Source organism: Ascaphus truei, chromosome 14 (genome assembly GCF_040206685.1).
Source record: "Ascaphus truei isolate aAscTru1 chromosome 14, aAscTru1.hap1, whole genome shotgun sequence".
Classification (NCBI taxonomy): Eukaryota; Metazoa; Chordata; class Amphibia; order Anura; family Ascaphidae; genus Ascaphus; species Ascaphus truei.
Window position 1 is genome coordinate 14,182,325 of NC_134496.1, and position 12,577 is coordinate 14,194,901.

Consider the following 12,577-nt stretch of genomic DNA (forward strand, 5'->3'; position numbering starts at 1 on the left):
GACGAGTATCGGCCCCCGATACAGCATTAACTGTAACTCAATGGTAGGTCGAGCTGGATCAGGGTGTAGGATACACTTCATCATCGTTTAGTCAATACTGGCCGATATTATTCTCCTGAACATCTACCAATGTCAGCAGTAACACTGGCATCAAGTGATCTTGTAAATAATAGGCTAAGTTGGTAAAACATTCAGAATCTAAGCTTTTTGATTGGTCCAACCTCTGTGCATTAATGATCTTGGAATGGCAAGGGATTTGAACCAGTAACAGTTGTAACATTGAAATAATGTTAAATGAAAAACTATTCACACATTTAATCGTCACAGAACAGTATTATCAGGGCATTATTGCTTTGGCTCAGTTAATGCCTATGTTCTTTTGGGAATTTCTTACCCTTACAGCCTGTAATGACAGATACAGTAGACATGTTTAAGAAAATTCTGGACATCTTTTTAGAAAGGAAAGGTATGCAGGGATATGCAGCACAGTTTAAAACATAGGCACAGTATTGATTAGGGATCAGTCTGATTGATCAGGATAGAACGTTGGCAGAGTATTATGCCAGGAAGCTGTACGATTAATTAAGATAAAACATAAGCAGAGTATTGATCCAGGAAGCTATTTGATTAAGAGAAAACAAAGGCAGTGTATTGACCCAGTGAGCTATAATTGATTTAGAAATAAATAAATAATACAATATATACATATATAAAGTATTGATCTAGGAAGAGATCCGATTGCCATTTACTGGAGAAGGATTTTTATCCATGTGAGACATAATTGTAAAGTTTTGCCCGTTTATTTTTTTAACTTCTCTTCCTGTGGATCAATATAAACGACAAATATAGAGTATCTCACCCAGTTAGAGTTATATATATATTAAATAAATCCATATTAATCCTAATACTTCTTGGCAAGAAGAATTGTTATTTTTTTCTTTGCTTTTCTTTAATATTTCCAATAATCTTAAAATCTTCTTTAACCAACCTGCCGAAACTTCAGTGGAACGCCCATTAAATTGATGAAGATAACATAGATTTATATTTGAGTGAGGTATTTTTTGTATGGACGTATAATTGCTCTTCAGTACAGAAGAGAGATGTGAAGTGTTGACGTTCTGTACACTATAATCCCATCTGTAGTATTGGTCTTCTGAAAGGTCTCACAACACACAACACATGTACAGATAGGCAAAACAAAATCATTGTATTTTTCCCAGTTTAGCCTCAATTCTTGACCACATTTTTAATTGTGAAACAAACATTAAAATGATAGGAAAGGTGTCGTGTGCACAAGTGCTTTCAGTTGCAACCTCATAGATTGATGAGCAAGATTATCTCTTTAATAGATTTGTTACCCACCTACCTTTTTTACTTTGCAAACGTCTGATTCCCAGAGTAACAGCCTGTTAATCCAGAATAGATTAAACTAACCCCATACCATTCCTAATTTCCAGGATCTCAATGTATTGTGTCTGAGATAATTGTGGGAAAAGAACCCCTCCATGAATAATGGATAACTGGAATATTCTATAAGGAGTGTGGATTGGTGCTTTGTCTAAACATACCATTCATGCAGCTGGAAAAATGGGGCTATTGAATTGGTTACTATAGACCAGTGTTTTTCAACCGGGGTTCCTAGGTATCCTTGGGTTCCCCTGGCATATCTCAAGATTCCCTGCAATTTTCAAGTCATTTGAAAATGGTACCAAATGCAGAAAAATTTAAAATGCATCTGATTCCGACGCCCTATTAGAGAAGGTTGGGGTTCATTACAATGCATCTGATCACAGACGCGCTATTAGAGAGGGTTGGGGTTCCTGACAATGCATCGGATCTCAGGCGCGCTATTAGAGAAGGTTGGGGTTCCATCCAATGCATCTGATCTCAGGCGCGCAATTAGAGAAGGTTGGGGTTCCTGACAATGCATCTGATCTGAGAGATGCTATTAGAGAGTGTTGGGGTTCCTTTCAATGCATTTGATCTCAGATGCACTATTAGAGAGGGTTGGGGTTCCTTACAATGCATTGGATCTCAGACACGCTATTAGAGAGGGTTGGGGTTCCTTACAATGTATTGGATCTCAGACACGCTATTAGAGAGGGTTGGGGTTCCTTACAATGCATCTGATCTCAGACACGCTATTAGAGAGGGTTGGGGTTCCATCCAATGCATCTGATCTCAGGCGCGCAATTAGAGAAGGTTGGGGTTCCTGACAATGCATCTGATCTGAGAGATGCTATTAGAGAGTGTTGGGGTTCCTTTCAATGCATTTGATCTCAGATGCACTATTAGAGAGGGTTGGGGTTCCTTACAATGCATTGGATCTCAGACACGCTATTAGAGAGGGTTGGGGTTCCTTACAATGCATTGGATCTCAGACACGCTATTAGAGAGGGTTGGGGTTCCTTACAATGCATCTGATCTCAGACACGCTATTAGAGAGGGTTGGGGTTCCTTACAATGTATCTAAACTTAGACGCGCTATTAGAGCTCTTTGGGATAATAATTCCTTGGGATTTATTATATAGCAGTGTGTGTTCTGCAATTGGTATATGACACAAATAGATGTATATGATTTGGAAGTAGAGTAGCATTATGAAGGAATTGAAATGTACGGTACCTCCCTCTATTCAAAATCTCAACACTCGTATACAAGGCCGAAACATCTGCTTTATTGATATTCTGATACTCTCTTTGCCCCAGTACCCCAATCCCCTATTTCAATAGTCCTTTTTTATTTAGAGGGGTATCAGGAGACAGCCTGGGGTGGTGAGATGTTTTTTATCAAGAGGGGTGCGGGGCAGTAGATTCAGTCCACGAAGAAGTCAAACGCACGGCTCAGCGTTCAAAAAACCAAGACAACACCACACAAACCAGAATAGAAATAACCTTGATCTTTAGGAGGGCATAAAGGAGGTTGGGGGGATGGGAATAAGGGAGGGGAAAGCATAACCAAGGCCAGTTCAGGTAGCCCTCTTTCCAAAATTGGTTTGTGAGTCTCTGTCTCAACACATGGTCCTCCCAACTCACCAGCATCCTCTCCCCTCAATGGCTCCACCTTGGCAAAGGATTATAGTTGGTTGACCATCACTCATACTTTCAGTGTGTCTGTCTGTGGAAGGAGATCTCCACACTACACGTCTTACCCCCTTGCCCACCACTACCACCCTTTGGCAAGTACCAAGTTCTTGTCTTTTTTTTTTTTTATTATTATTATTTTTAAGATGTTCCAACTCAGTGGCAATCTTGGCTATTTCTCCTCAAGAAGAAAGAAGGAGGAGAAAGAGGCGGGAGCAAGAGATGCATTTCCTTTTTAAGGTCAGAGAGAAATATGTGAATGGGGATGATGGGTACGGCACTGTTAAAAATGGGAGGCATTTCTTGTTGTCTCAGTCGTCCCATCAGATGATTGGATCATGGTCAGTTGGCTGAAGACTGGTTGGTGTTCAATCACCCATTGGTGATTTGGTGACCAGTTGATATGTTCATGAATATTTCCTTAGTTGGTTGACTTTGGGTACTGTAGATTGGCTAATTTGTCGACATTCAAATGGCTGACCAAAGTTTACCTGACGGTCAACTGCTAGTTGAGTTGACAGTCAGTTGGCAGTTGTTTGAACATTGAGTTGGTTGGTTAAGGTGACAGCCAACGGTTGACCTGTGGCTTAGTCAATGGTTAGTCACAGCATGGGGTCAGTCTGGTGTCTCCATTGAATGGCCGGTTGGATTTTGCCAAACCCTACCTCCACATTTGGGAGGGCCCATTCCGAGCCCTCACACGTAGTACTCCTTGTCCTTATTTTTCTTACTCTTACCGGCTGTCTTGGTGGCAGGCACTGTCTTTTCCTTCACCACTGCACCATTACTCTGGGCTGAGTTGCTGATATAGTTCCGGCTTTGGTCCACCTGATAGGACCCTTCGTCCCGGTTCCTGTACTTGTACATTGCGTAAAGGAGGATGAGGATACAGAGGGCAGCCGCCGCCACGATGCCCACTACCATCCCTGTGGTGCTGCTGGACTCTCTGATAACTTCCACCGCACCAGGGGATCCTCTCTCCCCTGAGCCTGTTGGGTTCGCTGTGGGGAAATTGTGGAAATTGGGGGAAGAGGTTACAGGTGGGAACCTCTGCTTGTTCAGCTTGTCCAGCTGGAAAGAGGTGGGGATATGGGGATACTGGTCTATGTTAGGTTTTAGGGGCTCTCTGTTGTTCATTTTTCCGGCAGGGATGTTCCGGACAAGGTCTGGGGAGGTGGTGGAGGTGAGAAGGTCATAGGGAGAGGAGGCAGAACCTCCTGTCCTCACATTTGGCCGATACCCTGGAGGCTTTCTAGCTGCCCCATCTGACCTGGACAGCAAGGTTCTATCTGTGACCAATGGGAAACTGGTATAGAAGTCCTCATCATCAGTAGGAGGGAAGCTCGATTCAAACACCTCCCCCGAAGCATAGCCAGAGACCTCTATCCCCTCCTCGCAATCACTATCCTCCTGCTCTGAAGGGCAAGGTGGCCTCGAGTTGGAAGGAACACTCAAGGAATCTTTGGTGGTGTCCACCAGAGTGAGGACAGGTCGGTAAGTAGGGGGAGGAGGTACAAAGGGGGAGCGGGTGGCAATGGGAGGGGTGTCTAAGGAATCTTCCGTGATTATGGGTAATATTAACTCCCCTCCTGGAAACAAGAGAGAGAGAGAAAGACAGAGAAAACAGCAGAGAAAAGAAGACCGTGTCAGTAAAAACCTCAGAAAGTCAACACATGGTCAACACAGCACTATCCGCTAACTCCCCTAGCAAATCTCAATCTATCTGCTGAGCAGATCCATCAAATATTAATCCCATTAAACTTTCTAACTTAAGTAACAAGAAATAAGAGAAAAACTGAATTCTAACATTATTCTAATGCTAAATAGCTAGAATACAATAACTAATCTATTGTCTTTTTTGTATGATAGTCTCTCTGTACATAGCTCTCTCCTTTCTGCTGTTTCTCTTTCTTTCGTGCTCTCTTGCTGACTCCTGTCCTGCTCTTTCTTTAGCATTTGTTCTCTCCCTGTAAATCTTCATGTCTTCTTCTCCCTCTCCCCTTCTCCCTCTCCCTCTCTTCCCATTAACTCATTCTCTTTCACATTCTCAGTATTCCTTTCTCTCTCTGCTCATGTCTCTCTATGACCCTATTCAATGCTCCCGCTCTCTACTTCCCCTCCCCATTATTTATCTCTCCCCCTTTCTATATTTCTCTCTCCCTATCTATCCTTCCTCCTTAATCAGTGTTTATTCTCTCTCTCCCTTTCTTGCTCCCCCCCCTTCTAGCTTTATCCTATGCCCTTCTTCCTCTCTGTTCTCTCACCATCCTTTCCTCTCTTCCTCCATTTCTTTCTCTTCCCCCCACCTCTCTCTCATCTTCTGCTCCCTAACCCTCCTCCTTTCCTTCCAGCTATTCCTCCTCTCATCAAATAAAATTGATTCAGAATATTTAGACAACTTACATCAAACAATTGGCCACATGTGATTTTAGCATGAAGACAAAAAAAAAATTACAAAAGAAACTGTGAAATCTTTGGGTAAAAAAAACATTTTTTTTGTATAATTTTGTTTTTGTTTTACTGTTTCACGGTCACTTCACAGTTTTATTTATTCAATTTCTTTTACCCAAACTTCATTATATCATTTTATTATTATTATTATCAATATTTAATTATTTATAGATATATGTATATATATAAATATAGTTATTTTAGGGCCAGCAAAGTTTATTGAGTGTTCCTCTTTACGACCTCCTGACCCTAAAATACGTTAAGAAGCGTTTTTTTTAATGACCGTGAACAATGAAATAATAATATTCATCTTTTTCAAACCAAAGGAAAAGAAAAGAAATAAATAAATAAAAGTAAATTTTGATAATTATTGGAAGGGGGTTAAAGGGAGATAAACATCCCAAATATTTCCTTTTGGCTTTCTTTTATCCGCCCCCTCCCCCCCCCCAAAACTTCCCAATAAAACATTTTATTTGCATTGGCTCTAGAGGCGTTCCCCATTCTAAAAGTTATTCTAAAACTTCTACCAAATTCTGCACATTGTTCCAATAACAAACATCAACTTTTCATGCTCCCATCCTATTTCTTACGGATATAATAATCTGTTTTCTAATATCTTGAAAGTCCCATTTTTGCTGCTCCCTATCAAACAATCACACCCTACAAGATCTCGGGGTTTCGTTCACAATTCCCACATTTTTTAGTGCTCACTAAAGTCATCTCATTCAAATCTGGTATCCCCATCGCTTCACATCCCATAAAGCCTTATACCCTACACAAGACACCACCCTTTAGCTTGTATAACCCAAGGACGCTTTAAACTAATCCATGAACATGATTCAAATCTACATTTCCCCCAAACTATAGGCCTAGCATAGTTGTTTTTAACTTCCTAATTTACCTAGGATATCTGTATTCATCCTAAACAAATTTAATACCATTTTTATTATCACCTATTAAACATCAACCCATACAGGATCACTGGGTTGTATTTTCTAATCCCTAATTCGTCAGGGTTTCCAGTCTCATATATAAATGATCCTCTACAACCTATAAACCTAAAACCCAACAATGTTATCCTTCATCTTTATTGTATTTCACTGGGTTTCATTGGGCCGATTCCAGTAATTTCTGAATTCCCATTTCCCCTACACAATATCAGATTTAATCCCACACGTGTAAATCAATCCCTCACTCTCAATTTTCCTGTTCTATAATGGTGTAAACAAATATGTCCCAAATCCAATTTTCCACTTCTTATAGAGCATCAAACCCTACAAAATCTCTAGATTTTCATCTAATATTATCCCTTACTAATTTATGAACTTATGTCCCCCTCAATTTGTTCCCACCATGTGTACCCACCTTGCATGTAACCCCAAGTGTCCCCCATATCCTAAAAAGACCTGTATGGCGCCAATGGGGACACCTTCATGTATACCGCCCACAGAAATTCCTTCCAGGGCTTCTTATCCGTCGGTCAGGCTGATGTTTGACTCTATATTTCTTTCCCAAATTCCAGCAATCGTGAAAAGACAAAGATACAAAACAGGGCATCTTTAAAACTTGAAACACGTAGGGTATTTCTTTTGGACACCCAGGGGCTCCGTAGCTGAATCCGGAAGGTGGTGGCGTCATCATCTGCAACCGTAGAGGGAGAGAGCAGCGAGAGTGCGACTCCCAGGCGTGCAGATATCGACCAGAGACGTGGAGAGAACGCCGCTTCGGAAGGAAGAAACACCCTACGCGTTTCAAGTTTTAAAGAATCCTACTTGCAAGGCGCAATTCCTAGGGGCTAAGTGGAAGTAGGACTTCAATTTTACATTACCGGAGGGTCGGTCCCATCAGGATCCTTTGGTGCTTCATGTGCAATATAGCTCAATCAGCAGCAAATATGGCATTTTAACAGGTTTTTTTAACCAATAAAGGAGATTCATGAAGAATTTACTAATATATTCACACTGTAGTGTTCGGTTCATTAACACTGTTAGTCATTCTGGACATATATCAACAGGATAATGCACTATTAGTGACCTGTTTTGTATCTTTGTCTTTTCACACGTTTGCCGGAATTTGGGAAAGAAATATAGAGTCTAACATCAGCCTGACCGACGGATACGAATCACCGGAAGGCCTTTCTGCGGGCAGTATATCTGAAGGTGTCCCCGTTGGCGCCATACACGTCTTTTTTGTCACCATCATACTTCTGATTGTGGAGACAATCCGCTAGACCCGGTAGGCAGCCTATTTGGACTTTAAGTGTATTTTGATTGTATCTAATTTATTCACATTTATATTATTAGTGGTTTTTCACTAATTTTCACTGCACTCCCCCATGTCCTAAAACTTTAAATCCTACTAAAGCTATCATTATATATCCAATAAAGCTTAGTGGTCTTAATGATCATCCGAAAAGTTCATATTGTTCCTAAGAAAAATATTAACTTCTATTTTACGTCTGGCCTTGATTTTCCTAATTCTGTAGGGTTAATCTGTTCTTTACCTAAATGTTTTTGATATTCATTTTTTCTTTTCCTAATAAAACATACAAACTCTACGTTTTATATTTGATTATTTAACCCTTTAGGGCTGCCCCAAGCACTTTTCAAGTTTCCATCTCCCCACTTTCCTTAGAGTTAAAAACCCTACAAACGCACTGTCTTTCATCTCGTATTTCCCAGCATCCATTTGTGTCTATCCCAAATATTTAGAAATCTCGGTTCTCTTACATAAATGTAAAATATTACCCCCTCTCCCCTTTTTATTTTCTTCCTGTATTCTCCTGACACTTTAGGCTTATCCTACAACTCTACCAAAATACATTGTGGAAGTCCCCTCTCTCTACTTCCTATTAAAACACAGAACCTACAAGATCTCCAACTCTATACATTTTGCTAGTGCATTTCGAAAGCATTATAATCTAAGGCCTCGTCCAGGGTGGAAACAAGCACGCTGGCGCTCCAGCGTTGCGCCCTGCTCGGCCGGACGATTTCTGGCCGGTTTGGTGCGCGTGTGTCTGGGGGCGCGGCCACGACATCACAGAGATGGTTCGCCCTCATTGGGCGAACTGCTCACGTGACGCGCTTGTGAGCAGCAAAATCAATTTTGCTTGCTCGGCAAGCGGCTGAGTGCAGAGCAGGTGTGCCCGCCCGCTCACGCAGGCCACGTGCATTGTCACAACATGTCCAGCGTGAGCCCGCTCAGCACCACCCTGGACGAGGCCTAAGTTTCCAGTCTTCCAGTCATCTCAACAAACCCTGCTAATCATGGAGAACTGTATGTTCCTTTTAGGATCTGAAACCTTTCAATGGACCAGTGACAGAATTGAGGCGTCTTTATGAGCTAAGGAGACCTTACAAGTCTGTTTTTTTTTTACATCGGTTGCAAAATGTCCATGAGAATCAATTATTTTAAACTTGTTCCCAAAGTCATAAAGTATCTAAAATGTTTCCATTATAAGAAAAAACGTTAAATTCTCTTCTGGATTTGTTGTGCAACATTTCTAAAGAAAAATCTATTGATACAAAAGTCAGAATAAATAAAAAAATAATAAAATAAAAAAGGAATGAATTAAATGTGGAATTGTATGGATTGATGAGAATATTATGTAAACGTGGGACGAATAGGTCTTTGGCGTTTCTGCAATAATGCAGGAAATTGTCTTCGCTCACTTATCGATTGATGTCAGGATGTTTAAAAGAAAATTAAAAAAAAAGAATGTCAATTTAGAGAAACATTTCACAGAGAGAATTAATGGCCGGGAGATGAAAAACCAAAAAAGGCGGCGTTATTGCAGAAATCGTGGTCACTGTGGAGATCTATTCCAATTATTGAGTGATTTCCATCATTGTTGGATATTATTAGTCTCTATTTTTGCAAAATGAGTGTTGGATTTAGTGTTTGGGATCAGATATGTGGGGGGCTTAGAAACAGCCAACTTTAGCAAACGTTTGGGGAAATGAATAATTAATGGAATTAAATGCCCAAATTAGCCCAATTTGCCACCTTTAGTGTATAGACCAGGACTCTCTAACCGACATGGCGAAACAGCGGATGTATTATCATACGTTTCATGCAGACTAGTTAGGGAACCTAAGAAGAGGTATTAGTTGATATGTTCAACTGAAAAATACACTTCTTGGGAAGCCCAAAACAAGCTTTATCCAGGGAAAGGTCTCTTGGTGATCCACTAAAAGGTGTCAGCTTCTTCACTTATTCTTCTCCAGGGTCAATATCGCCCCTACTACTCTGTCCTACTTAATGTGAATATCGCCCCTACTACTCTGTCCTACTTAATGTGAATATCGCCCCTACTACTCTGTCCTATTTAATGTGAATATCGCCCCTACTACTCTGTCCTACTTAATGTGAATATCGCCCCTACTACTCTGTCCTACTTAATGTGAATATCGCCCCTACTACTCTGTCCTACTTAATGTGAATATCGACCCTACTACTCTGTCCTACTTAATGTGAATATCGCCCCTACTACTCTGTCCTACTTAATGTGAATATCGCCCCTACTACTCTGTCCTACTTAATGTGAATATCGACCCTACTACTCTGTCCTACTTAATGTGAATATCGCCCCTACTACTCTGTCCTACTTAATGTGAATATCGCCCCTACTACTCTGTCCTACTTAATGTGAATATCGCCCCTACTACTCTGTCCTACTTAATGTGAATATCGCCCCTACTACTCTGTCCTACTTAATGTGAATATCGCCCCTACTACTCTGTCCTACTTAATGTGAATGTCGCCCCTACTACTCTGTCCTACTTAATGTGAATATCGCCCCTACTACTCTGTCCTACTTAATGTGAATGTCGCCCCTACTACTCTGTCCTACTTAATGTGAATATCGCCCCTACTACTCTGTCCTACTTAATATGAAACACAATTTAAATGCTCTTAGGTTTCATCCTCCAGTATTTAAGATTGTGTCCATCCTAGCCATTTATGTATCCTATCTTAATATCTACCATGGAGACCTTGTTATAACCTTCTCTACACCCCCCAACATCCTGCTTCCCTGATATACCCCAACATCCTGCTGTCCTGATATACCCCTCCCTACACACCCCAACATCTTGCTGTCCTGATATACCACTCCCTACACACCCCAACATCCTGCTGTCCTGATATACCCCTCCCTACACACCCCTACATCTTGCTGTCCTGATATACCCCTCCCTATACACCCCAACATCCTGCTGTCCTGATATACCCCTCCCTACACACACCAACATCCCGCTGTCCTGATATACCCCTCCCTACATCCCCCAACATCCTGCTTCCCTGATATACCCCTTCCTATACACCCCAACATCCCGCTGTCCTGATATACCCCTCTCTACACACACCAACATCCCGCTGTCCTGATATACCCCTCCCTACACTCCCCAACATCCTGCTGTCCTGATATACCCCTCCCTATACACCCCAACATCCTGCTGTCCTGATATACCCCTCCCTATACATCCCAACATCCTGCTGTCCTGATATACCCCTCCCTACACACCCCAACATCCTGCTGTCCTGATATACCCCTCCCTACACACCCCAACATCCTGCTGTCCTGATATACCCCTCCCTACACACCCCAACATCCTGCTGTCCTGATATACCCCTCCCTACACACCCCAACATCCTGTTGTCCTGATATACCCCTCCCTACACACCCCAACATATTGCAGTCCTGATATACCACTCCCTACACACCCCAACATCCTGCTGTCCTGATATACCACTCCCTACACACCCCAACATCCTGCTGTCCTGATATACCCCTCCCTACACACCCCAACATCCTGCTGACCTGATATACCCCTCCCTACACACCCCAACATCCTGTTGCCCTGATATACCCCTCCCTACACACCCCAACATCCTGCTGTCATGATATACCCCTTCCTACATCCCCCAACATCCTGCTTCCCTGATATACCCCTCCCTACATCCCCCAACATCCTGCTTCCCTGATATACCCCTTCCTATACACCCCAACATCCTGCTGTCCTGATATACCCTCCCTACACACCCCAACATCCCGCTGTCCTGATATACCCCTCTCTACACACACCAACATCCCGCTGTCCTGATATACCCCTCCCTACACTCCCCAACATCCTGCTGTCCTGATATACCCCTCCCTACACACCCCAACATCCTGCTGTCCTGATATACCCCTCCCTATACACCCCAAAATGCTGCTGTCCTGATATACCCCTCCCTACATATCCCAACATGCTGCTGTCCCGATATACCCCTCCCTACACACACCAACATCTTGCTACACTGATATACCCCTCCCTACACACCCCAACATCCTGCTGTCCTGATATACACCTCCCTACACACCCCAACATCCTGCTGTCCTGATATACCCCTCCCTACACACCCCAACATCCTGCTGTCCTGATATACCCCTCCCTATACACCCCAACATCCTGCTGTCCTGATATACCCCTCCCTATACATCCCAACATCCTGCTGTCCTGATATACCCCTCCCTACACACCCCAACATCCTGCTGTCCTGATATACCCCTCCCTACACACCCCAACATCCTGTTGTCCTGATATACCCCTCCCTACACACCCCAACATATTGCAGTCCTGATATACCACTCCCTACACACCCCAACATCCTGCTGTCCTGATATACCCCTCCCTACAGACCCCAACATCCTGTTGTCCTGATATACCCCTCCCTACACACCCCAACATCCTGATGTCCTGATATACCACTCCCTACACACCCCAAAATCCTGCTGCCCTGATATACCCCTCCCTACACACCTCAACATCCTGCTGCCCTGATATACCCCTCCCTACACACCTCAACATCCTGCTGCCCTTATATACCACTCCCTATTCACCCCAACATCCTGCTTCCCTGATATACCCCTCCCTATACACCCCAACACCCTGCTTCCCTCCTCACTGCCCTTTTATACCCCTCCCTATACACCCAACATCCTGCTGCCTCCTCACTGCCCTGTTATACCCCTCTCTACACACTCCAACATCCTGCTAACCTG

At 42.8% G+C, this 12,577-nt stretch overlaps 1 protein-coding gene across 4 annotated transcripts in view; it reads right to left on the reverse strand.

The window, feature by feature from the left end:
• Positions 1-2,653: 2,653 nt before the first annotated feature.
• Positions 2,654-12,577, reverse strand: part of LOC142465635 (neurexin-2-beta-like) — a 138,562-nt gene continuing 128,638 nt past the window's right edge. For 2 of the 4 annotated variants that reach the window (XM_075569758.1, XM_075569757.1), the window contains one exon: positions 2,654-4,670. In XM_075569758.1, the coding sequence (XP_075425873.1) occupies positions 3,778-4,670 (893 nt within the window). In that variant the 3' untranslated portion in view covers positions 2,654-3,777. The remainder of the gene's footprint in view (positions 4,671-12,577) is intronic. The other 2 variants (XM_075569760.1, XM_075569759.1) reach the window with 1 other exon arrangement.